This window comes from Diachasma alloeum, unplaced genomic scaffold (genome assembly GCF_001412515.2).
Source record: "Diachasma alloeum isolate Michigan unplaced genomic scaffold, Dall2.0 Dall_scaffold_00288, whole genome shotgun sequence".
Taxonomy (NCBI): Eukaryota; Metazoa; Arthropoda; class Insecta; order Hymenoptera; family Braconidae; genus Diachasma; species Diachasma alloeum.
Genome location: NW_021680427.1, coordinates 1,322,015 through 1,348,854, shown reverse-complemented (window position 1 = coordinate 1,348,854; position 26,840 = coordinate 1,322,015). Strand labels below are relative to the sequence as shown.

The 26,840-nt window shown below is 35.8% G+C and overlaps 8 protein-coding genes across 13 annotated transcripts in view; 1 reads left to right on the top strand and 7 right to left on the bottom strand.

Annotated features, from left to right (window-relative positions):
• Positions 1-18,711, top strand: part of LOC107038791 (atlastin) — a 23,573-nt gene extending 4,862 nt beyond the window's left edge. For 2 of the 6 annotated variants that reach the window (XM_015258067.1, XM_015258068.1), the window contains 6 exons: positions 5,367-5,441; positions 9,121-9,401; positions 11,841-12,842; positions 14,004-14,218; positions 14,439-14,505; positions 16,986-18,711. In XM_015258067.1, the coding sequence (XP_015113553.1) occupies positions 5,367-5,441; positions 9,121-9,401; positions 11,841-12,842; positions 14,004-14,218; positions 14,439-14,505; positions 16,986-17,114 (1,769 nt within the window). In that variant the 3' untranslated portion in view covers positions 17,115-18,711. Of the gene's footprint in view, positions 1-4,849; positions 5,094-5,366; positions 5,442-9,120; positions 9,402-11,840; positions 12,843-14,003; positions 14,219-14,438; positions 14,506-15,713; positions 16,043-16,985 lie in introns of those variants that run through there. The other 4 variants (XM_015258069.1, XM_015258070.1, XR_001460919.2 and 1 more) reach the window with 3 other exon arrangements.
• LOC107038729 (70 kDa peptidyl-prolyl isomerase-like) lies at positions 18,708-20,359 on the bottom strand (the record flags this gene model as incomplete). Its single annotated transcript, XM_015257984.1, has 1 exon — positions 18,708-20,359. A coding segment is annotated over one exon (744 nt), but the record flags the coding sequence as incomplete, so codon positions are not given.
• Positions 20,283-21,105, bottom strand: LOC107038728 (70 kDa peptidyl-prolyl isomerase-like; the record flags this gene model as incomplete). Its single annotated transcript, XM_015257983.1, has 1 exon — positions 20,283-21,105. A coding segment is annotated over one exon (744 nt), but the record flags the coding sequence as incomplete, so codon positions are not given.
• LOC107038727 (70 kDa peptidyl-prolyl isomerase-like) lies at positions 21,029-21,851 on the bottom strand (the record flags this gene model as incomplete). Its single annotated transcript, XM_015257981.1, has 1 exon — positions 21,029-21,851. A coding segment is annotated over one exon (744 nt), but the record flags the coding sequence as incomplete, so codon positions are not given.
• On the bottom strand, positions 21,775-22,597 carry LOC107038726 (70 kDa peptidyl-prolyl isomerase-like; the record flags this gene model as incomplete). Its single annotated transcript, XM_015257980.1, has 1 exon — positions 21,775-22,597. A coding segment is annotated over one exon (744 nt), but the record flags the coding sequence as incomplete, so codon positions are not given.
• Positions 22,521-23,343, bottom strand: LOC107038725 (70 kDa peptidyl-prolyl isomerase-like; the record flags this gene model as incomplete). Its single annotated transcript, XM_015257979.1, has 1 exon — positions 22,521-23,343. A coding segment is annotated over one exon (744 nt), but the record flags the coding sequence as incomplete, so codon positions are not given.
• Positions 23,267-24,089, bottom strand: LOC107038723 (70 kDa peptidyl-prolyl isomerase-like; the record flags this gene model as incomplete). Its single annotated transcript, XM_015257978.1, has 1 exon — positions 23,267-24,089. A coding segment is annotated over one exon (744 nt), but the record flags the coding sequence as incomplete, so codon positions are not given.
• LOC107038792 (peptidyl-prolyl cis-trans isomerase FKBP62) lies at positions 24,013-26,840 on the bottom strand. The gene is made up of 2 exons (XM_015258071.1): positions 26,449-26,840; positions 24,013-24,962 (listed from the first exon to the last, which is right to left on the bottom strand). Coding segments are annotated over exons 1-2 (873 nt in total). The 5' UTR covers positions 26,451-26,840; the 3' UTR covers positions 24,013-24,091.

The following is a 26,840-nucleotide window of genomic DNA, read 5'->3' as shown; positions in this document are numbered from 1 at the left end:
AAGAACAAGTGGATTATGGCATTTTTTTGTAAACGAGTATAGTTATTGTTGCTCATAAATTAGCAATTTGCTTTCCAATGGCTTCTCTCCTTATTTAAATTCTTCTTTCAATATTCTCTTCTATTTTTCATGTCATAGAACTATCGTCAATTGAAATGTCATAAAAATTTTGCTCCTATATTACGTAAAATGTTCTATGACACATAATGAGATTATTCTAAATAATTGAATGACACATGAGTAGATCAATGTTAGACACAGAAATATCATTACTTCAAGAACGAGAATTTTCTTATTGTAAGAGAAATGATGTTTTTGAATGAAATAATAGATTTTTCATCACGCTGTGCGAAAAAGTATAGCTTTGCGTGCCTAAAACGTCCCTTTTCCACACATTGTGATGAAAAATATCGTTCGATACTCGTGGGGTTATATCACTCGCCTTCGGCTCGTGCTATAAACCTCCCACGAGCCAAAAAACTCATTTCCGCACTCGTAACGGAATATACTATATTCAGAGATGTCCTAATAAAGCCCATTAAAACCTAAATTAAATTTCCAGTTGCATTTTGATTCATATCAAATGAATAATTTTACAAATTTAAACAAATGCGTTCTTCATACACGTGAAGACTCTATTAGTTAGACATAGAATCATTGTTTAGATGGCGAAGGAAAAGAACTTATTGATGTGTAATAATTCTCTCTTTGAATGAAATAAATTGTTTGTTCATTTCTAATTGATTATCTACTTCTAATGAATGCTGTTTTTATTCCATATAATCGAAGCTTTGTTATTTGAATAAATACATAAATTCCGAACAAAAATATTGTAGAATTTAATAGAAAAATTTTCAATAAAGAGCTTCATTCGTTTAATTTTTTTTTAAAGAGCTTAAGCCTTGAGCGTCTTGAGTTTATGAACGCATCAACAGGAAGTCGCGAATTTTAACCGGTTATTTTTTATATACTTTCTTTTTTCATAGGACCCTTTTCAATTCACATGGTAACCATTACCATCGGACATAGTAAGCATTACCATGTGACACGGTAATGCCCATTAACTACCCCTTTACTATCTTACCATAGCAATCTCTCCTATGGGCATGGTGATATTCACTATTTAATTCTCTCCGCGTTGAATCAAAAGGGTATTGTTATCAATTTTTGGAGACATGGCTAATTACCATTCGATATAAGAGAGATTCTATCGCTGTCCTGGGGCACAATATTAAGCACTAGTTAAAGTGGAACCGAATGCAGGAAGATCAATAATTTGAAGAGTTTATTCAACTCATTGATCAAATAGTTTTCAACAGCTTTAAATCAGAGCATTATAACCACGTGATTAATCACTATCCGCTTTCTTATAAATTCATGTTTACCTCAATGTACCTCATTCCATGAATTTATTCATTAGAAGCATATCAAACTTCACGCATTCATATGATTGGCCTCAAACGTTATCTAATCACACGCATATGCACGTGGTCTACAACAGCACACGTTTTGTGAATAAATAATCATGAAAATAGTAATCTTCGATTTTCGCGAAGGAATTGAAGAATTTTTAAGGATGTTTATCCAAAATGGCAAGTACTTGGAAAAAAATGATTTTTTTAAAACTGAGACATGAAGATATTCCCTTCACTTCGATACAAATTTCCATCCATATTCATTATTTAGAAATGAAGTAGACAAAATGCACCAAATGCATGTACTAACATGCGCTTATATGGGATAGAATCATTCAAATATTTCCTCTTTTTGTCCGGGTACCTCAGATTTTTCTCTGGCCATTGGATTCAGTATGATTTCACACATTACTTTCTATTTTTAGAGTCTTCTAGGTGAATTATCGATTTGAACATGAATTTCGTAAGAGCCCGTGTGTAAGGAAAAATTAATTTATTCATTTCTGCCGAGACTATTGCGATTGATTTTTTTTAACGTTTGAAAAATTAGTTTTATATGTCCTGCTGTCAGCCGAAAAAATTATAAAATTTTCTCTAACCATGAAAAAAAACACAAGTACCGACCATTTACCGACACTGGTTAAACATCTTTAATAAGAATAGGAGCATTCTGGTTAAGTTAGCGCTCAATTCTTAGTCAAGTATTATTGATGATAATTAATTAATGAATGCCAAAATAACACAGAGTCTTATGAGAAAATCAGCTATTCGAATTCCGAAAAAGATTAAAATGTGAAAAAAATCTTGAAAAATTAGAAAAAAATAAATAAAAATTCTATGCTTAATACGAAAATTAGCGTGAGTGTCAAATTTTGTGATAAATAATTTCAGCCGAAAAAATTACAGAATTTTCTTTGACCATAAAAAAAACACATTTACCGATATTGACTAAATATTCTTAAACATCACGAAACTAAAATTACACTGAGAAAAAATATAATTCTGTCAATCACATTCATTTCAGACAAACAGTGTAGTCATCGCCATTCTCGTAACAGTCTGAAGTGAATCAGAAATTATAGTCAAACTTCTCGAGATGAATCTCATTCCACCTGTTATGGCATCACTCGACTAGAAATCCAAGTCGTCTACTCCAATTAAACTTCATTCAGTCCATTCTAGGAATTGTATTATCCCTTATATGCGGAAGTTTTCCAATATGCTCAATAATTCTCTGCGGGTCTTCTCTACAATTCTCTCTCTAGCGTCCCTTGGACTATCACAAAGCGGAAGAATCTTACAAGCGTTTATCTTTGAGAATATAAGGTTTCACAGAAGAACTTTACGTTAATGAAATTGCAGTTTTTTGGGTAAAACGGGGAAAGATACTGCAAACAGAGAGAAAAAGTTGAAGACTTCAGGGAAACAATCCTAATTTAAAAACAAAAGATTGTAATAACTTTCCTTATCGGGAAGTTAAAAACCGCGGTTGAGAAATTGAAAAAGTGAAGCTCCTAAAGACAAATGTTGCTGTCTCTAATTTTCCTCAGCCTTTTTTTTACTTTCGAATCATCCCATTGAAATTTACCAACATTTCTCTTACACTGTTCAAAATTTTGTGGTCCTAAACCCTTCTACATTTCCTGGAAATTGTTATCAAGTGACAGTTCCAATGAAATTTCAACGAGTTTCATCATTAAAAATTGACGAATTGATGAAAAAATGAATGGAAAATGTAAATTTCAGTTTCATTATTCCATGAAAATTGATAGAATTCAGCAAAATTCAGATAAATATATCCTTAAATTTGCAATGCATTTCAATCGGTACTGAATATTTATTTCCTCATTGCAAATTCAAGTAAGTTGAGAAATTCTAGTCTTCATGACATAAGTAACTTCCTTCGGCACATTAGCGGTCACACTGTCACATCTAACTATTCACTTGTCGCAAAATGTCTGAAAATGGCAGCTGGCAGGGTTTATTTCCATTATTGAGCGGGAAACAGCAGATAGACTACCAAATATATATTCTCATATCATACACAAAAAAAAAATTACTTTTGATCAGTAGAAAAAATACTTGTACCCAGTACCAAGGGGTTTCTGGGGAAAAGGCACATTTTTGTACTTCCTCGAAGGTACAAAACAACTTGATGCAAGGATCTTGCGTCAAGTACCTATGTACTGGTGAAAAGTACCTCAGTACTTGTCACATGTATTTTGTTACTTGGGACAAGTAAAAACATTGCTTGTACTGAGTACCTGGCTGGTTCTTTTCAAAAGTACCAAATAAACTCAATATAAGTTGAGTATTACTTTTTCTAAAGACCAAATGTCAAAAATTTAAAAATCCAAATAATTCCCGTTTTGTGAGTAACAAAATTTAAAAGAAATTGAAAATAATTTTTCGAAGCCTTTTAAATGTTGATAACAACATAAAACATAAAAATCTCAACAAAATTGAAATTTTGTAGGTTGAAAAGCATAATAATTCTCGAAAGCATCCATAAAAATCGCAATCTATTGATTTTTTCCTACAAAATATCTTCTGCTGAACATTTCTATTTACAAAAATGCGTGGGAAAGCCCATTCTATCCGGTAATAATACTCACTTTTTTTCAATAAAATAATCAATTGAAAATACTGAAATTAAGTTCTAAAAGTACTTGAGAAAAGTTGAAACTTTACTTTTCACTAGTACCTTTGGTACTTGTGAAAAGTACTAAAAGTGCTGGCAATAAGTAATGATAATACTTCCTCCGAGTACCATGTCTGCTCGATCGGCAGATGTGGTACTTCACCCAAGGACACAAAATGTACTTGGAACGAGTATTTTTAGTACTTTTCAAAAGTGAACTTCCCCCAAGTACCGGTTTGTTCTGGTGAGAAGTAATTTTTTTTGGGTGTATAGATGGAAATATCGACTTGATTTTTTACAAAATTGATTCGATAGATAGGTACATATTCCAGAAATCTGATAAAATATTCAAGTGTTCAGTTAATTAGGGGGGGGGGGTCCGCAATTGGACTGTTCACCCTAATGTTCTTCGGATATCGGACGACAGCTTTGGTATTCAGATTCAGAGACCTATCACTTCTTTTAGAAATTCTTTTTCACATTTCATTAAGAAAATTCCCTATCGTTAAGACACTTCAAGTTAAGATCAAGTTCCTAAACAATAGAGATAATTCCTTGTGTAGCAAAATTCCTTTCTTCTCTGCCCACAATGAAGAAATCAATCACACGAACACTTGTCGAAAAACAAAATAATTAAATTTAGGTAATACACTGATGACAAAACTATCTGTCTGATGAATGCGCTCATTCCGCCAAATATCGTGGATCTTTGCCAACCCAGACCTCTCGTTCCAACTATTTTCCCACGTCTGCCAGGCATTTTTGTGGCGCTGCAATCCACCTATAACGGAAAATCTACATTTACTTTTACCCTTAGTAGTCGCTGCGTGTTCTCCCGCGTCTGAGCATTGATAAATTCTTATTAAATTTTCATAATCCGATGAAAAGTCTCATTGTACGTTCGAGCAGATGTTAATTGAGAGAGGTCGATATGAGTGAACAAAGGAAGAGAATCAGGCACAGTCCTCGCCCCGAGAGGCCTTCAGACAGACGGACTCGGCAGAGATTACCGGACGGATTTGGAATGGTGGCTCGTGGTGTGTTTCAGCCTATTTTCGATTTAGTCTCATTTATAGATTTTTTTTTCCCTGATATGATTACCCTGTAACCACGCTGACCATGTAGTTCCAGAATGAATGACACGAAAATGGGATAATAAATTCCAATGTCAGTGCTTTAGTGTTGGAAGTAGCAAGAATGTCACCAGACCCATGACTCCTAAAAATATCCGGTTGAATCGTCTCGAACGATCTCTGTAATGGACATGATTCTGGCTCTAATGAGTTTAAATAAAAACCCTCTAATTGCAGCTACGAAACCTCCAATGACGTTGCTTGATGAAAACGTTAATCGTGTACCAGAGAGTAGACAGCCCCATAAAGTCGGTGAGTGGTTCAATTACATGTGATGAACATTTTATGAATGCTTTTGTTTTGAGTTTCATAGGAACAAAAATTTAGTTGAACGCAACTTTGAAAAATGCTATGGACAAACTTCAGAGCTGACGATCATTTTTAACACTCAGTTGGTCGCGGTATGAGCGCCGCGCCGCACTTTTTCCCATTTTATTAATGACACTGAGGTCACGCCGCGGGGGAAATTAAAAAAAATTGACATCACATTTTGGATTTCGACTCTGAGTCCACACCGTTTTTCGATGTGAATGTACGGCGTTAGTTTATTCCGGAGTGAAATACAGCGAGTGGAGTGAAAATTGACACTGCCATGGTGTCAAAATGAACATATTAATTAACACAGTTTGGTGTAAAAAATAAAAATTTACTCCGGGCGAAAGAGTTAATTTTAGCAAAGGAACGTTTAACTTCTCACACCAGAGACAGTAACACCGAATTCTTTACTGCGTATCGATGAAAATTTCAGCCAAAAATATGGTTCTAGGTGGATTCATCCCGAACTACTCATCCCAAACCAATTCACCCCAAAAACAAATCAATCCCACCACAATTTCATCCCAAACATCAAATTCCAATGGAATTTTTCACGGTCACAACAATAATTCAGGGAGAGAAAAATATTAACTTTATTTTCACAGAAAAAGGCACTAAACACAACATCACAATCAATCAGATACTTCACAATTCCCTCCTAGTATTAATAATAATAATAATAGTATTAATAATATTGTTTATCCAACTGATCAGCGGATTAACAGGAAACATTGCAAAAAAATGGTCAAATCATTCTTATCCATCTCAACTAACATTCGCCAGATAGACCACAGCATCAATTTACAAAATCAATATAAAACTTGAAAATTAATTCGATAAGTCACACGCTTCACCCAAGCATATTCTTCATTCAAACAGTAATAATAAAAAAATGGGATAAAACTGCCGTGGGATGAATTTGTGGGATGAATTTAGTAGCGAAGTGGCCAAACGGTTCATGTCGATTTTCGCTATTGGCCAGTTTTCGATGAAAATCTCGTAATCTAAAGGAGATAGCAAAATTTTTCTCATAACCTTTTTAGTAGCACGCGAGAGGAATAATATATAATAAAAACAAAACAAAAAAAAAGTTTCCTAGATATTTCAAATTTATCATCATGTCGATCATTGCTGTGCGGCTCGGTGCTAACCGCGTGACCAATGGAGTGTTAATTGATGAAAGTATTGAAAAGGCGATGATGAGGAATCAATCATCAGTGCAGCACTGAAACGAAATCGGTGCTTTTGAAATCACTTTTCCTACACTGACAAAAACAAAGGTTTTTGAGAAATACGTCTACTTGTATCAAGAAACTTCTGATTTGAAAATTTTCAAGAGTAAAATATCTTGCACTAAGAAAATAAAAACTTTCGTCAAATAATTTTGCACTTGTCCTAAAGACGAGGAGAATTTCTTGATGACAAGAAAGCTATTTCTCAAACCAAGTAAAATTGAATTAATTCGTTTAATAGTTTTTTCATCACGCTGTGACGAAAAGTGAATTTTCATTGTGATGAAAAATATTGTTCGTAACTCGTGGAATAGTATATTTCGTAACGAGTGCAAAAAAGTGTGGCGAGTGGGAGGTTTATATCACAAGCCGAAGGCGAGTGATATAATCCCACGAGCTAAAAAACATTTTTTCACGAGTTACGAACAATATTTTTCATCACAATGTGGCGGAAATTGGACTTTTAGGCACGCGAAGCGTGCCGAAAAGTTCACTTTTCGTCACAGGGTGATGAAATATACTATTTTGTAATAAAAACATTCGCGATAAAAATCACTTTCATCACAGTTCAACAGCAGCAATTATCAAGATTTACCTGTTTTCCCCGTGATACGTCCATTCGAATAAAAATTAAATCAGTTCGAGTCAGCCGTTACATCCCTCCATAAAGTAAGATCGCAAGTGCTGCAGTGACGCAATTATCTTTACGCGATCTCTGATGCTGAGATGACGTAGTAATTATGACTGTACCCACCCACTTCGCGTTCATCTGGAAAAAGAGGAAAGATCGAGTGACAGAGGTACATCCTCTGTTATCCGGTGCAATTGGTCCCTCGCGTTGGCAATAACGTAATCGCTAAAAGCGTATAACTCCACCTAAAAAAAAATGGAGTTTTACCTTCATCGTAGCCCAGGCATTCGTTCCAATGTGAGAGCCAGATTGGATACACGGGCGCTTTATTACCTAGAAAAGTCGCGTACCGTAATTGGACATCCTTCGAACTTGCTCGGCATTTAGTACTCCTATTAGAGTGATTTTCTTTTTCTTCAGTTTTATCCCTTTTTCTTCGTTTATACCTTTCTTCATTATTCAGGGAGATTCTAGAGCGTAAGCGTAAAAGATCGCGAATTTTTCGCGTTCTCACGAAGAAGCAAAGACTTTTGTTTAATTTTGAAACTTTAATCATTCAGGTATGCGGGCTGTATTTGGAACAAAAATTATCCAAAAGTTTCTTACTAGAAATAATGGTCAATGTGGAGCATGACTTTGATATTAAAATTCAATTTTCAATCCAAATCCTTTTTATTTAATGAGTAATGTAAAAAATTAACAGATTTTCAATGATTGATTTCGAATTCATAAAGGCTAAGCGTTTTTCATCTTTAAGGGTGTTTAGCAAGAAGCCACATTATTCACCATAATTTTGATATTGTTTCATATGCCAGGTTCACATTTGAGCCACACGATAGTAATAATCTTAATCCTTCCATCGGGGCATCCTAGTGAGAAGTTAATTTCTGAAAATCACTTCTTGTAACATTACGCTTAGGAAAGAAACGTGACGGTGTGAACTTTGATCGAGATGTTGCATGGGTTAGACACTCAAGATATTGAAAAAAAACCACAAGCCATTTACTTTAGACTATGGAGAATCTATTGCCGGCGAGAACAAGTAGGGGACCGGGCCATATAGGCGTGATATCTTCGATTGATTTTCGAATTCTTCTAAAAAAAATTTGACCGCCATTACGAGTCGAGCAACGCGACAACACCACACAACAGCTGATCGAGTTCGGTAAAGTCCGTGACGATAATTCAGTGCTGGAAGCATATGGACACGTATGACACACACAAACATTCATCTCACTGTTACAACCCCACTACTAGCCCAAGCGTGCGACGTTGCCCGATCAAAATTCGACTGGGACCACTGCAGTCACAAGTCCCCCATTATTTATGAACATTTTCTTTAATTATTGTTTTTGAGACCGGAAAAGTACGCCATAACACTTCTAATTTGATGAGAAAAATAATTTGTAACATGAATGATTTATTTAGTCAATTTAATTTTAGACATTCTTAACGGGAGAAATATTGCCCTAAACCTATCATTCACCTTTGAGAATATATATCTCTTCTGAACTTGCTTAGCGTTTGGACAGAAAAATTTTCATATGAGAAAATACAAATCAATCGACGTTTTGTTTATAATGATGAAAAAAATTATGAAGAAAGAATATAATGAAAGAAAAAATATAAAAAAATGCATAAAAAATCATCTCCAAATGACTCACAATTAACTAATACTTTCGAATAAATGTAGAATATTCTCGGAATGTCATAAATTTCAAAAAAATCAAAGCTACAAATTAATTTTATTCAGATCATCCTGGATTCAAAGAGAGAATCGAAAGATTGTCCTCGATGGATGTGGCCACTGAGAAGGCCGAAAAGTCCGAGAAGTTAGTGGACGCTGGGAGACCCATCCAAGTCATCCTAGCCCATCCAGATCATACATTCGAGCTGGACGAGGAAGCACTCACTGAAATTCTCCTCCAGGATGACATCAAAGATCGCAGTGTCGTCGTTGTCTCAGTGGCCGGTGCCTTCAGGAAAGGCAAGAGTTTTCTTCTGGATTTTTTCCTGCGTTATATGAACAGCAAGGTGAGCACTCACTGTCATAATGAACAATTATTTCTTCCAACTAGCGCGGTGTTGATACCTTTTCATTACGCTCTTTTTTCTGTCAGATACGATATTTCTTTTTTCAATTGATAGTTTATAATCCTTCTCATCGCAAAATGCAATACGATTGATGAGAATCATATGTCCCAATTTATCAGCTGCTAGATTTTCATATTACAATAAATTATTTGATTTGCTCATATCCTAATTCCTATGCTCAGTTAAGGTGTTTCATGTGTTGATCACCGGAAGGGAGAGGGTGTAGGAATCGAGGTTGTTGAGGGATGTAACGATTCACTAACAAATGCGATAGTTATAAAACAATCACAGTATATTTACAAGACGTAGACTACATACAAAAGGTGAAGATAGATAATGTAAGGAGTAGGTGTTCACTCCTGAGTATTCGGCGGTCAGTGCCGGACTGAATATAATATTCGCAAAAGGCGAGAATTCGGATACGAATACAATAGGCGCGAGTGAGAAGTATACATTAGACGGTTGAGTGACAGAGAGCGATGATGTCACTGATGTCCAGTCGTCTCAACGGCACGCGTTGTTGTGTCCGTGTATTGACACGTGAGTGTGGGTGTAGCGCGGCGCTACAAGGGGGGGGGGTGAAACGGACGGGGAGTCTTATTGTTCTCGAGCCCTGATTCAATCACTGAGCACGAAATTTTTTAATTTTCAAGTAACTATTTAAGTGTGTATTTGAAAATTTTTTCAATATTGATTTTATTTATAAGATTGATTGATTTTTTTCACATCACCTACTGGTGTCAAATCATTTTTATTGGATGTTTTTCTAATTATTGAAATAATATCAAAATGTGTCTTGAGTTGGTTATCCTGTCGAGTGTTTTCTCTCTCTCAGTTCCATGGTCCAACCCATACCTTTCTCATGATGCTCACTGACATTCGAATCACGCGCCTGCGCTTGAAGGCGTAATTGCCCCGAAACTCATAATTTTCCGAATCATTTGTTCAAATAACTTTCTTATGAAAGCTGAAAAAAATCTGAAACTTATACGTGTTCTCAAGAAAGATTTGATTTATCACCCACTCGTTTTTCCCTAATAGGTCATTATTTTTTTGACTGCCATGGAAATTTCCCTAAATGAGAGTGGGGTAATCAAATTTCATTATTTTTTTTCTTGAGACTGAGATCTGAAAAAAATGTGCAAAAATTTTCAATGATGCAGCATACTCAGACATTTCTCCCACGAATTTTACCATTTTTTTTCATTATTTTGATTTTTCACACGAACCACTTTAATGAGTTTTAAATCATAATTACAATCAATTCCTTTTAGAACACACTAGAGTATGAATTTCTGAAATTCAGTGTTTGTTGATACTAAAAAAATGCTAAAAATGCGAGCCCACATTGATATCAATTTTCAATTAGTTCACACGGTAATTAAATTAATCTGTTATTCACCTCATCAATATTATTCCGTGCTTAGAGTATTGTCATCTCATGTTTTCAGCACAAAATCATAAATTAAAACTCAATTTGGAATATTGAGTCACAGCTTCTTTTTATTCATATCAGAAATTTTGAATTTGGATATTATCAATAATAATAATAATTTCATTTCGATGTATGGCTCTAGGCCTTTTCCAGAAGATATTAATATTATTTGTACCGACGGCGGTGGCTGTGTGGTTAGAGTGTGGGATTGGCATGAGGGAGACCAGGGTTCGATTCCCGGCTAGGGGGGCCAAAATTTGTGACACTCTAAATTTCACGGTTTCATTGTCGAGCGGGAGTTTCGCAAGCGACGACTGTACCTGGGTAGGTTTTTCCCTCAAATGAGGTTATCCCTTGTCCTTCGGTGGTACAGGGGGTTGGGGGTGGAAAGGGAACAAATCGTAAAGACCCGAAAGGGTATACGAGAAGAAAAACAAAATAAAAAATAAAATTATTATTTGTTCAAAGGGAAGAAATCGATCATCATTTTCACTAGATTGCATTCAAATTCTCTTATCCTTAACGTTGAAAATGTGAGATAATCTCATAATTCCAGCTACTAATTCTAATCAAATTTGTTCGAAGAAAACGTTAGTAAACGCAAGATTAAGAAAGTAGAATTATTCTATTTTCCTCTGACCTAAATGATTTGGACTATTATGATTTGTTTATTCATGTTCCATAGAATAGTATTCAATTCTCCTGTTTATTAAGCAGGCTTCATGAAAATTCAGCGCAACACGATTGTCATCATGAAAATCCCCTTACTTCATTCATTGGAGATATGCGCCATGTTCGAGTTCTCATTTTTGACTCAAAATATTGCCCATAATTTTTTTAATGAACAATAGCTCATTCACTGAAACATTTAATCATCAAACGCAACAACAAAAACTAAAACGAACTATTCAAATACTTTCATTGAATCCATTTTTATGCTCTAGTACCTCCACAAGATCGATGATGATTCATGGCTAGGCAGCGACGAAGAGCCCTTGAGTGGTTTCTCGTGGCGTGGGGGTTCTGAAAGAGACACAACAGGCATTCTGATGTGGTCAAAAGTATTCCCAGGAACTCTCCAGAATGGCGAAAAAGTTGCTGTCATCTTGATGGACACACAGGGTGCATTCGACAGTCAATCAACTGTCAGAGACTGTGCAACTGTGTTTGCTCTTAGTACAATGCTGTCATCGGTACAAATATTCAATCTGTCCCAGAACATTCAGGAGGACGACTTGCAGCATCTGCAGTTGTTCACCGAGTACGGTAGATTGGCACTGGAGAGATCAGGGAGCACACCCTTTCAGAGGCTACAGTTCTTGGTGAGGGACTGGAGTTATCCGTACGAGGCAAATTATGGTGCTGACGGTGGTCAGAAGATCCTCCAGAGACGCCTGGAGATCTCTGATCGACAGCATCCAGAGCTCCAGAGCCTGAGGAAACACATTAAATCCTGCTTCTCTGATATCTCCTGCTTCTTGATGCCCCATCCAGGTCTCAAAATCGCTACGAATCCGAAATTCGATGGCAGACTAGCGGAAATTGAATCTGATTTCAAACAACAGTTGAGGGTACTCATCCCCACTCTTTTGGCACCTGAGAATTTGGTCACCAAGAAAATTAATGGACAGACGGTGAGGGCTAGAGAACTTCTGGAATACTTCAAGAGTTATATCAGAATTTATAAGGGGGACGAATTGCCAGAGCCCAAGAGCATGCTCGTCGCCACTGCCGAGGCTAATAATCTCTCAGCTGTTGCTGATGCTAAAGATCTGTATTTGCAAATGATGGAGTGCGTTTGTGGTGGTACCAAGCCGTTTTTGGCGACTGCACACTTGGAGTCGGAGCATCAGAGATGCGTCGATAAGGCACTACATCAGTTTGTTAATAAGAGGAAAATGGGAGGGGATGAGTTCAGTCAGACGTACATGGAAAAACTCATGAAGGTACTGATGATTTTTTAAAAATTATTATAATGATGGTTTTGAATCGAGTAGTTTGACATTGCCGATTATTTCCTGGGTGTGTTTGCATGGATGAGAATGAAGAGTGAGCGGAAGAATGAAGAGTGAGCTTTTACAGCTTGGTACGAGCTACCCTATAGATTCAACCATTTTCAATCATTAAATTTGGCAATTAAATTGCGTGAGCAAATTTGGAAAAAATCATGAATATTCAGCGTTATTTAAATTACATTTTTGAACATTCGTTGTTTACATATAAATAATTGAAAGTATTTAAACTTTTGAAAATCTCATTCTTTTAGGAACAAATTTGTTACAATTTCGAACAAATGATTTTTATGGTGGATAATTAATTGTTCATAAATCATTTATCGAAAATGCTCGTAATTTGCAAAAATTGTAATTTTCAAATTATTTCATCAATCTTCCTTCACGAGTAAACTAATTTTTCCCAGATTTTTAAAATGTTTTCTAACGGTTCAATATCGAGATTCAAATTCAGACCTGCAAATTTTAAATGAAATCTTTGTAAAATGTCCGAAAATTTGCGGTCAAATGGGGCTCAAAAAAATGCTCTGATGTTCGACTGCAAGAGTAGAAAAACATTTCACTGCAAAAAAAAATAACCAAAGCACTTTCATATCCTTTATCATTTTCTTCCTCAAATTTGGACATTAATTACAACTCAATTAAGATATTCATTTTTCAACATTAAGAAAAAATCGGTTGTCCTACCATTATTCGGAAAACAAGGTTTTAAACCCATTCAATGATGGCTTGAAAAATTGTTTGAATGTCCCTTTGACTAAGTTCGAAGCTCAAAGCAATAGCAGTATTTATTATTTCAATTTATACAATGATTTTCAAAAATTCAATTTCTTTAAAATCTGTTTGTCAACGATATATTCAAATATTACGATTCAAAGTCATTCAATTATGCACAAAAAAAGTTTTTTAATACCATTTTCTGTAGCAGATGTACTCTACCACGACTGATTAATGAAAAAACGTAATTAAATTATTAACTACAAAATATGAAACGATACTCCATGAGAAAATGATTTGCAAAATGTCTATTGGAAAGCAAATTGCTAATTTATTATCAAAAATAGGACAGCCAATTACCGAATTATTCTATTTTAGGATATGGATGAGTCTTTCCTGCAATTCAAAGCCCACAACGAGAGCAAAAATATATTCAAAGCAGCAAGAACACCAGCAGTATTCTTTGCTATTGCTGTTACGACGTATATACTCTCCGGTGTATTTGGATTAGTTGGACTTTACACACTCGCAAATATTTGTAATCTCATCATGGGCAGTAGTCTCCTCACGCTCGTCCTGTGGGCTTACATAAGGTTCGTTGTCCTTTGTCATCAAGAAAGCTTACGAAGGAATGTTTAACTGTTGCAAGGAAAGTAAAGTAAAAGGAAATTTGTGCTCTTCATTCTGAGCGATTGATTCAAATTCCATTCAGATTTATAACGAAATGCATACATTTTAAACTTAAATTCTCTTTTCTCGAAGTTGTAGAATTATTCAGAGTTGATTGTAATCCCTTTTTCAATTAATTTTCAGATATAGTGGAGAGTTTAGGGAAATTGGTACACAAATCGACGATCTAGCCAGTGCTATGTGGGAAAACGTGAGTAGATTTTATTTCTTAATCATTTTAAAATTCTTGCATGCTGAGGGATCAGATACGAGTCATTTACTAATCATTGTAACATATTCACAACAATTAAAAATAAGGATGTTCATCCATGTTCTGAGCTTAATTTCTTTATGTTCAAAAAAAATTCGTTGCAACAGGTTTGACAAAATGTAAAGAACAAATTTTGCATTTTTAATTGATATTTTATCCGGCAGAAGATTTTGAAAATAGAAATAATAATGGAGGAGAACGTGCAAAGAAATATCTTAAATCCAATGGCTAACGGAAAATTCGGGAATAATAAAAGGCATTTAAAATTTGTCATTTCATTTCATGTCTCCATGTTACGAAATTCCAAATCGACTTCTGATGATAAAAATTTGGTACTCGAAATTAAGACTCATAAATTAAGGGTCACAAGGATCATGAGGGCCAGAATAAGTGCCACAAGAGTCAGAATAAGGTCCATGAGGGTCGAAATATGGGTCCCATGGGTCAAATCAAGGGGCACGAGGGTCAGAATAAGGGCTACGAGGGTCGAAATAAGGCCCACAAGGGTCAGATTAAGAGTTAAATGGGTCAAATTAAGGGTCACAAGAGTCAGATTAAAGGTCCAAATAGGGGTAACAAGGGTCAAATTAAGGGCTTAAATAAGCGTCACAAGGGTCAGGTGAAGGGTCACAAGGATCAGAAACAAAGGGTCATCAGGGTCAAAATAAGGCTCACGAGGGTTATAATGAGGGTCAGATTAAGGATCCAAATGAGGATCACAAGGGTCAAAATAAGGGTTTCAATATCTCTCTATATTGTAACAACGCAGATCGACTTTTGGTGATGACAATTTGGTGCTCGAAATTATGAATTCAAAATTAAGGGTCACGAGGGGTATAATGACGGTTACGAAGGCCCGATTAAGGGTCACAAGGGTCAGAATAAGGTCATGAAGGTCATATGGAGGTTGGCGAGTGAAGCGGGCAGGGGGCGTAGCCCCCTGTTTGCTTGCACATGGTCAATTGGATTGGTGGGCTATTATTTTTATCAACATGAAAAAAATTACTGTCTGTCAGTAAACAGAACCTCATTTTTTCTGAGTACTCACAATGTTGGATAAACATTCTTACTATTAGTCAATAAGTAATACAGAATATCCTGAATTGAGAATCCAGTAATATTATTTTCTCTATTTCTTTTTTCAACAGGCCTGGCAATGCGCTCATCTCCTACATAAATTACGTTACGTACTTCTCTCCCTACTCACCCTTGCAGCATTACCAACAACCACTATTGTTTACACACACTTTCATAAACATGGTTACATCTGATCCCACGCTTCACTCTCACTTTATATATTCATCATTTATGTTACGGTTCGAGTTATTACCCGTGTTTCGAATGATTTTATCACACTGTTTAGTTATTAAGTTCTTGTTTGTTTGATTATGATTTTTGTCCTCTTGAAGTGGTTTTAATTTTTTATTCTAATCCCACGACCAACCAGAGTGCTTTACGGAATCAAGGCACGTTAAAGGTAAAGTTTTTAAGATATTTCAGGTGAATTGACGCCCTTTTTCGTGATTTCAATTCATTTGCTGTTTCATTGTACAGAATATTTATTTATTTACGAAATTCAGTGGATTTTATCATCAAAGAATCAATTGAATTCGAGAAAAATCCACGAAAAATGAAATTCCAATTTAATAGTACAGTAGAAACGCTTGTAAATTATTTGGAAAAATTGAGGGGCATAAGTTCTAATCAATTTCTAATAATGTAGTTGATTTTTAAATTAATAATGAAGTAATCTTGTCATACAAAAAATTGCATTTTCAATTATACTTTGAAGGTAAAGTTTCTTCAATATTCTAGATGGATTGATACAATTTTTTAAAATTCAGTTCATGTGATCTTTTTTATTGCACAAAATATTTATAAAAAATACTTAAAAATTCAATAGTGATCAGGTGATATCGCATTTCAATCGATTTTATCACCAAAAACTGAGTTGAATTCGAACAAACTCCACGAAAATTGAAATTTGAAATTGATATAACAGTAACAACGTTTGAAAATCATTTCAAAATAATAAAATCGTGAGTTTCAAAAAATTTCTATTGAAAAATTACAGTTTCAATTACAAGTTGAAGGTAATGTTTCTCCAATATTTCCGGTGAATGCCCTTTCTCTTAATTTCAATAAATCTACTCTCTTTTAATGCACAAAATATTTTCAAAAAATTTTTAAATATTCAACATTTTGTATTTAAGTCTATTTTATCTATAAAAAAATAGTTATATTCGAGAAAATGGCATGGAAATTCGAATTTCCATTTCATATAACATCAGAAACACTGGTCAATTATCAAAAAGAAAAAATCACATCTTAAATTCCAATAGATTCTCAACAAAGTGCTTGATTTTTGTTATTTTACTCGTACAAAAAATATAATTCTATTCTATTTTATATCTTTTCAGCTCATGAAACCGGTTTATCAGCAGTTCGTCGAAAAATCAGTATCTGTAGCTGTTGCCCAGGCGGCGGAAATAGCGACAAATACGACATTGAATGCAACTGCACTAAATGGCAAGACGAAAGTATCGTAAATCGAAAAACAAAATAATCTCCATCCCTCATTACATTCGACTTTCAATATATATTTTCTTCAAATCCATCAAATTCTGATTCATACATTATCGCATGATCTACGGGACACTGAACGAAATTTTCATGTCGCTCGAGGAAGGAAAAATGTAAGAAAATTGTTGCGATCTTTTTTATATAAAAAAACAAATGCTAAAATATGAACAATGTAACTAAACCTCTTATTGGAGATATTATTGTGAATTTATGTACAGTATTTCCTGATTACGAATCAGTGCGTTAGATTTGTTGAACAAAAGAAAAATTGATGAAAAAAAGCATCAGAAGATGAAAATTAATATTTATCTCATCATTAACTAAGATTGTTATAGGAATAAAAAGTCTCACCGAAAAATTGAAAATTTATTGAGATAAAATTGGAAAAATTCTAGAAATTCAAAAAACGAAAGACGAACAAATTTTTTCGGCATTTACTACGAATTGTTCGCTTGTTTCAGAATTTTCATAAAAACCTAAACGAGGGTTTTATCGCGTTACTGTGTACATAGGTAACTCTAATGATTATGTTAACAATGTGCCAGATTTACATTCAGGAATTTTTAAGTTATTTCTCATTGAAAAGTCCCGTAAATTTATTGGAACATTTTTTACATGCCATGTTTATATTCTGTTGCAAGATAAAATTAAATATAATGAGACATTACTGATTGTTCATCTTGACAGCAGAACAATCAACTTCTTTCGAATATCTTAATGAGTTGAAATTCACTTTATTGTTTACTTCTCTATAATCGAGGTGAGGAAGATATCTTGCCAATTATTTAAGGAGGTCCTCGACTTTTCAGTTGTAGAATCGAAGATTTTTTTTCTGATAGTAAAATGTGGGGAATAAAAAAGAGTTAACTCTACTCTCCCATTGATTTTAGGACGTAATACATATAACGAAAAATAATGCATCATTTTTCTTTGATTTTTTAAATGCAGCATCAACACAGGGTGCCATTCAACTGTTGGTTATCTGGTTGTTTTTTTTCGTTATTTAGAATGTTTGTTTTCTATTGATGGAGGAATATATTATTCATCTCGTACTTTCTTCCTTTCCGTTGAAAGGTTCAAAGAGCTTTCACACAATTAATTGAAGTTTATTTCGCATTCGTGTTAGCATTCGTTGATGTGTCGATGACTTTAATTGTAAAGGAAACATCAGGTAGAATGTAGAATGTGATCTTAAATATATGATTTATTATGGTTTTATCGATGTGTTAAAGTTCAATGTTCTATTCGTAACGATAATTTTTTCACGATCATTCTGAGTGGATGATGTAACAGCTCACTTTTAATGTTTAAAGCTCATTTTATCGCATACGGTTGGATAGTAAAAACTATTAACACGAGGGTAACAAAAACGAAGTTTAGGGGTTTTCAGTGGATTTATTACCGGATTCAGGTGTTCTAGATCCAATATTGATCATTTTTCTTCGTGTTGCAGAAATGAAAAATAATTTCGAAAAAAAGCAGATATGTAAAACGTTTTAAATCTTAACTGTGGTGTAAGTCGCAAATGGGTAGTCAATAAATCTGTATTTTTATATTAATGAATTGAGTTGTACGAATTTATTGAACATCGATGGCGTTTTATTTACATAGGGATGACAATGAAGGTGATAACAATTTAATTATGTACGGAGATACGTTAACTTTAGAATGACTTCAATGAATATCTCTGAATCTAGGGGAAATATGGGTTTCTGAAAATCTAATTTTTCCGCTTCAATTGGAATTTTGCATGAATTTATTTGACTGAAGTAAGAAATATCTGATACTTTTTTTTTATTATGAAAAATGGAAAAATTGTTTACAGTTCAAGTAATGTGTGACGTCATAATGCAGATTTTTTCAATCGTTTATAACTCGCTCATTTTTTATCTTTCTCGAAATAGAAAAAAAAGTGTCCAATTTTTTTCGAAAAAATGTATGCAAAAATTCAATTGACTCAAATAGTTCTATCGCTGCACTATTTAATTTTTTATTACAATCTTAATTCGTTTCTATATTTTCAAGAGAAAAAGGCAAAAACATTTTTCCAAAAGGTTTACTAAATTAGGTGATTTTTAATCTATCCAATCATATGAAATTCATTCACAGGGATGCGTAGTAAAAATGAAAAATGTTAATTCTTTGACTCGGACACGTCTCAGAATTTTTAATAAAGAAAGAAGATAATGAAGAATATTGAAATTTTTTTTCTATCGCTGGAATAATTCCACTTGAGAAAATTTCGTAGGCTCCTTTCACCACCGAAATATTTACTAGAGTCTAATTCTCCATGAGAATTTACTGATTTCTCCCAGCACTTCCTTTTTGAATTATATTCTCAATAAAACGTCTACATTTTCAATCAGAGAAAACGGGACGAATCTTTCCAAGAAGTTTTCCTAAACTACGTGAATTCTATTAAATTCCGAAAGTCCTGAACACTGCCCCATCCTCTCAAATAAACTATTCAAGTTCTAAACATTCGTTTAACCATATCATCAGCCTCAATCTTCGCCAATCTCCACTTTTCACTATAAATCCTCAACTTCTCCCTGACAGCAGTGTTGTTAGGTTCTAGTTCGATAGCTCTCTGCAAGTCCTCGATCGCCTTTTCGTTATTCCTAGTGCCCCCATAAGAACAGCCCCTCCGATAAAGAGCTTTCACGTTATTTTCGTCCCTCTGAAGTACTTTAGTGCACAACTCAATCGCATGTTCGTAATTATTGTATTTCAGCTGACACATTGCCATGTTGTTGTAGAGGCTCGTCCTCAACTCTCGTATTTTCTTGTTCATCTCTTCTGAGAGCTCTAGATCAGGTTCAATGGGCTCCATGGAGATGATGATTTTGCAGGCTTTACTAAACCTGTAGAAGGCGTCTTTCAGTCTGTTGTCACGAACCAGTGATACTGCCATGTTTTTGTACTTCAGAGCTGTCTGGTATTTTTCTTCTGGGGTCCACAGCCAGATAGGTTTCGTTGGTATGTGTTTCGTCAATGTTGCTTTGAATTTTATTGTTATTGAGTCGTTGGGAGATGGAAGACTTATGGTGATTAAAGCTACCTCGTGTTCACCCATCCTCTTGATCGCTCTTTCAATTTTATTATCGATCTCTGACAATGCTTTATCTGTGATAACGTGTGGCTTGGATGATAGAATTTCAAGGTCTTCGGTGTTAAATTCCCAACCATATGCACACCTCCCAAACAAATTATTCAAGTTCTAAACATTCGTTTAACCATATCATCAGCCTCAATCTTCGCCAATCTCCACTTTTCACTATAAATCCTCAACTTCTCCCTGACAGCAGTGTTGTTAGGCTCTAGTTCGATAGCTCTCTGCAAGTCCTCGATCGCCTTTTCGTTATTCCTAGTGCCCCCATAAGAACAGCCCCTCCGATAAAGAGCTTTCACGTTATTTTCGTCCCTCTGAAGTACTTTAGTGCACAACTCAATCGCATGTTCGTAATTATTGTATTTCAGCTGACACATTGCCATGTTGTTGTAGAGGCTCGTCCTCAACTCTCGTATTTTCTTGTTCATCTCTTCTGAGAGCTCTAGATCAGGTTCAATGGGCTCCATGGAGATGATGATTTTGCAGGCTTTACTAAACCTGTAGAAGGCGTCTTTCAGTCTGTTGTCACGAACCAGTGATACTGCCATGTTTTTGTACTTCAGAGCTGTCTGGTATTTTTCTTCTGGGGTCCACAGCCAGATAGGTTTCGTTGGTATGTGTTTCGTCAATGTTGCTTTGAATTTTATTGTTATTGAGTCGTTGGGAGATGGAAGACTTATGGTGATTAAAGCTACCTCGTGTTCACCCATCCTCTTGATCGCTCTTTCAATTTTATTATCGATCTCTGACAATGCTTTATCTGTGATAACGTGTGGCTTGGATGATAGAATTTCAAGGTCTTCGGTGTTAAATTCCCAACCATATGCACACCTCCCAAACAAATTATTCAAGTTCTAAACATTCGTTTAACCATATCATCAGCCTCAATCTTCGCCAATCTCCACTTTTCACTATAAATCCTCAACTTCTCCCTGACAGCAGTGTTGTTAGGCTCTAGTTCGATAGCTCTCTGCAAGTCCTCGATCGCCTTTTCGTTATTCCTAGTGCCCCCATAAGAACAGCCCCTCCGATAAAGAGCTTTCACGTTATTTTCGTCCCTCTGAAGTACTTTAGTGCACAACTCAATCGCATGTTCGTAATTATTGTATTTCAGCTGACACATTGCCATGTTGTTGTAGAGGCTCGTCCTCAACTCTCGTATTTTCTTGTTCATCTCTTCTGAGAGCTCTAGATCAGGTTCAATGGGCTCCATGGAGATGATGATTTTGCAGGCTTTACTAAACCTGTAGAAGGCGTCTTTCAGTCTGTTGTCACGAACCAGTGATACTGCCATGTTTTTGTACTTCAGAGCTGTCTGGTATTTTTCTTCTGGGGTCCACAGCCAGATAGGTTTCGTTGGTATGTGTTTCGTCAATGTTGCTTTGAATTTTATTGTTATTGAGTCGTTGGGAGATGGAAGACTTATGGTGATTAAAGCTACCTCGTGTTCACCCATCCTCTTGATCGCTCTTTCAATTTTATTATCGATCTCTGACAATGCTTTATCTGTGATAACGTGTGGCTTGGATGATAGAATTTCAAGGTCTTCGGTGTTAAATTCCCAACCATATGCACACCTCCCAAACAAATTATTCAAGTTCTAAACATTCGTTTAACCATATCATCAGCCTCAATCTTCGCCAATCTCCACTTTTCACTATAAATCCTCAACTTCTCCCTGACAGCAGTGTTGTTAGGCTCTAGTTCGATAGCTCTCTGCAAGTCCTCGATCGCCTTTTCGTTATTCCTAGTGCCCCCATAAGAACAGCCCCTCCGATAAAGAGCTTTCACGTTATTTTCGTCCCTCTGAAGTACTTTAGTGCACAACTCAATCGCATGTTCGTAATTATTGTATTTCAGCTGACACATTGCCATGTTGTTGTAGAGGCTCGTCCTCAACTCTCGTATTTTCTTGTTCATCTCTTCTGAGAGCTCTAGATCAGGTTCAATGGGCTCCATGGAGATGATGATTTTGCAGGCTTTACTAAACCTGTAGAAGGCGTCTTTCAGTCTGTTGTCACGAACCAGTGATACTGCCATGTTTTTGTACTTCAGAGCTGTCTGGTATTTTTCTTCTGGGGTCCACAGCCAGATAGGTTTCGTTGGTATGTGTTTCGTCAATGTTGCTTTGAATTTTATTGTTATTGAGTCGTTGGGAGATGGAAGACTTATGGTGATTAAAGCTACCTCGTGTTCACCCATCCTCTTGATCGCTCTTTCAATTTTATTATCGATCTCTGACAATGCTTTATCTGTGATAACGTGTGGCTTGGATGATAGAATTTCAAGGTCTTCGGTGTTAAATTCCCAACCATATGCACACCTCCCAAACAAATTATTCAAGTTCTAAACATTCGTTTAACCATATCATCAGCCTCAATCTTCGCCAATCTCCACTTTTCACTATAAATCCTCAACTTCTCCCTGACAGCAGTGTTGTTAGGCTCTAGTTCGATAGCTCTCTGCAAGTCCTCGATCGCCTTTTCGTTATTCCTAGTGCCCCCATAAGAACAGCCCCTCCGATAAAGAGCTTTCACGTTATTTTCGTCCCTCTGAAGTACTTTAGTGCACAACTCAATCGCATGTTCGTAATTATTGTATTTCAGCTGACACATTGCCATGTTGTTGTAGAGGCTCGTCCTCAACTCTCGTATTTTCTTGTTCATCTCTTCTGAGAGCTCTAGATCAGGTTCAATGGGCTCCATGGAGATGATGATTTTGCAGGCTTTACTAAACCTGTAGAAGGCGTCTTTCAGTCTGTTGTCACGAACCAGTGATACTGCCATGTTTTTGTACTTCAGAGCTGTCTGGTATTTTTCTTCTGGGGTCCACAGCCAGATAGGTTTCGTTGGTATGTGTTTCGTCAATGTTGCTTTGAATTTTATTGTTATTGAGTCGTTGGGAGATGGAAGACTTATGGTGATTAAAGCTACCTCGTGTTCACCCATCCTCTTGATCGCTCTTTCAATTTTATTATCGATCTCTGACAATGCTTTATCTGTGATAACGTGTGGCTTGGATGATAGAATTTCAAGGTCTTCGGTGTTAAATTCCCAACCATATGCACACCTCCCAAACAAATTATTCAAGTTCTAAACATTCGTTTAACCATATCATCAGCCTCAATCTTCGCCAATCTCCACTTTTCACTATAAATCCTCAACTTCTCCCTGACAGCAGTGTTGTTAGGCTCTAGTTCGATAGCTCTCTGCAAGTCCTCGATCGCCTTTTCGTTATTCCTAGTGCCCCCATAAGAACAGCCCCTCCGATAAAGAGCTTTCACGTTATTTTCGTCCCTCTGAAGTACTTTAGTGCACAACTCAATCGCATGTTCGTAATTATTGTATTTCAGCTGACACATTGCCATGTTGTTGTAGAGGCTCGTCCTCAACTCTCGTATTTTCTTGTTCATCTCTTCTGAGAGCTCTAGATCAGGTTCAATGGGCTCCATGGAGATGATGATTTTGCAGGCTTTACTAAACCTGTAGAAGGCGTCTTTCAGTCTGTTGTCACGAACCAGTGATACTGCCATGTTTTTGTACTTCAGAGCTGTCTGGTATTTTTCTTCTGGGGTCCACAGCCAGATAGGTTTCGTTGGTATGTGTTTCGTCAATGTTGCTTTGAATTTTATTGTTATTGAGTCGTTGGGAGATGGAAGACTTATGGTGATTAAAGCTACCTCGTGTTCACCCATCCTCTTGATCGCTCTTTCAATTTTATTATCGATCTCTGACAATGCTTTATCTGTGATAACGTGTGGCTTGGATGATAGAATTTCAAGGTCTTCGGTGTTAAATTCCCAACCATATGCACACCTCCCAAACAAATTATTCAAGTTCTAAACATTCGTTTAACCATATCATCAGCCTCAATCTTCGCCAATCTCCACTTTTCACTATAAATCCTCAACTTCTCCCTGACAGCAGTGTTGTTAGGCTCTAGTTCGATAGCTCTCTGCAAGTCCTCGATCGCCTTTTCGTTATTCCTAGTGCCCCCATAAGAACAGCCCCTCCGATAAAGAGCTTTCACGTTATTTTCGTCCCTCTGAAGTACTTTAGTGCACAACTCAATCGCATGTTCGTAATTATTGTATTTCAGCTGACACATTGCCATGTTGTTGTAGAGGCTCGTCCTCAACTCTCGTATTTTCTTGTTCATCTCTTCTGAGAGCTCTAGATCAGGTTCAATGGGCTCCATGGAGATGATGATTTTGCAGGCTTTACTAAACCTGTAGAAGGCGTCTTTCAGTCTGTTGTCACGAACCAGTGATACTGCCATGTTTTTGTACTTCAGAGCTGTCTGGTATTTTTCTTCTGGGGTCCACAGCCAGATAGGTTTCGTTGGTATATGTTTCGTCAATGTTGCTTTGAATTTTATTGTTATTGAGTCGTTGGGAGATGGAAGACTTATGGTGATTAAAGCTACCTCGTGTTCACCCATCCATTTGATCGCTCTTTCAATCTTATTATCGATCTCTGACAATACTTCGTCCACTGTGATAACAACATCTGGCTTGCATGACAGAATTTCGCTGTGTTGGGTGGATAAGTCGAGGGAGTCTGCGGGGAGTACTTCCAGGTTCTCAATGTGCAGGTGACATATCGATCCCTCCATTGGTTTATTCGTAATTGAGCCACGAGTTATGACTTGTTTCTTGACGGTTCCGTCGGGTGAGGAGTACTGAATCTTCATGGCGGATGACCTGGAAGGGGAATCTTTTTTTATCTTTATCAATTTATTAATATCTCCTGAACTATCAGTTAAGGTATTTCCCTAGAAAATACCTTTTTCTTAAGACTGCCCCCATGTTTTTCATACATAATGTTTATGCTAGTCCCCAGATATTGAAAACAATTGTAACTAGCTGTACTAGTGGTTTCTGCAATATTCAACTCTACAAAATGGAAATTTCGTGAAAGCCTTTCTTATTTGATTCAAACAATTCATTAACAAATCATTTTTCATTCCATTCGAACAGTTTTTGTTGCCTGCATCAACGACAGATGGGGATAGGAAAACTCAATAACTTATGAGAATAAGTTATTGAGTTTTCCTCGATATGCAATAAATTAAGTCATTTAGATTTTTTCCCGGAAATCCATAGGGACTAACTTTTGGGTCCTTTTCAGTTCAATTGTTGTATCTAAAACTCTTTGGGAATCCCCTTGTGATATTGTGTTCTTCAATTAATATCGTAAATGTAGTTCTTGGAGAATTCAAGTCTTCTTCAGAAATATTGAAGCACCCACATTTATTTATCGGACCAAATTTGAGATTTTTACAGAATTTCGTTACAAGTCCGAACTTTCCTAATTACATATACGAAAGCAATTCATAGGAATAATTCAGTATCAAAGTGGTTACATTGTTTATGTCGACTTAGCTCTTAGCTGAGTTTTTGAGGAATATCTCCGAATTTAAGGATATCCAAGTATCTTTTACAGTTTGGTACAGACCACACTATTTGTCACTATAGATTCAGCCATTTTCAATCATCAAATTGTCAATTAAGGGGAGATTCACCCCGGGAAAAGAAACTTTCTCGTTTTTTGAGAAAAAAAAATTTGGAAATACTATTTTCCACGTGATTTTCCCTCCGGAATCCCTTAAATTGCGTGAGGAAAATTTGAAAAAATCATGGATATTCAGCGCGATTCGATTCAATTCAATTTAAATCATCAAATCAAATGAATTAAATAATGTTCATTTGAATAGAACGAAATAACGTTTTTATTGAAATTGAAAATTTTCCTGTACCTGAGGTTGTGTTCCTCTTGAAATCGAGATGCTAATTTCAGAGGCGAGATTCAGAGCCGTAAACGCATTTTCCCGAATTTGCATAAAAAGATCAAAATCCATGAATTTTTTCTCTAAAATATTCTTTGTTGAACATTTTCTTCTTCAATAATGCGCAGAAAAGCTACAGAATTGTTCAATGAAATTCCTGTAAAAATCCAATACAATTTTCTAGCGAATGCGCAAGTTTTTTCTATGAAATTTTTCCGTGCGTGTGAAAAAAAGTGGAGTCATGATACAATTTAATTTTGCTAACATATTTTCTTGGAAAATTTCCTCCTGAAATTGAAGTTATATTCAGTTATTTAGAGTTTTCACTTCAGAATTTTTTTTTTGTTAAATAAAACTTCGGCTTTTACGGAATAGAAAAGAATGCAATGGGCTGTACTTACATCGAGCTTAACCTTAAAGGTGATACTACTGATTCTCAGAGCAGAATCTTCCACAGTTCTTCGAATTTATGAATTAGACAATTATGTATACATTACAGTAATAATAATAGCGACGTTTAAATTGTGGATAAATGTCGATTCTGTGTGGAGAATGCTCGGAATGGACAATTAAAATGGAGCAAAGGGGTATTTTAACAACCAGCACCGGTGCCACTGGGATATGTTCTTTCCATTAATCACAATTCTCGATTTAATTATTCACTATGAAAGTTTAGACATTAAAACTTTAGAAATCATGAATGCCAACGATCCAGCGTTTACGATTCGATTTGAAATATTTCTGTCATGTCTTCGTGAATAAACAATGTTAACAAATCGCAATGGGATCAAAT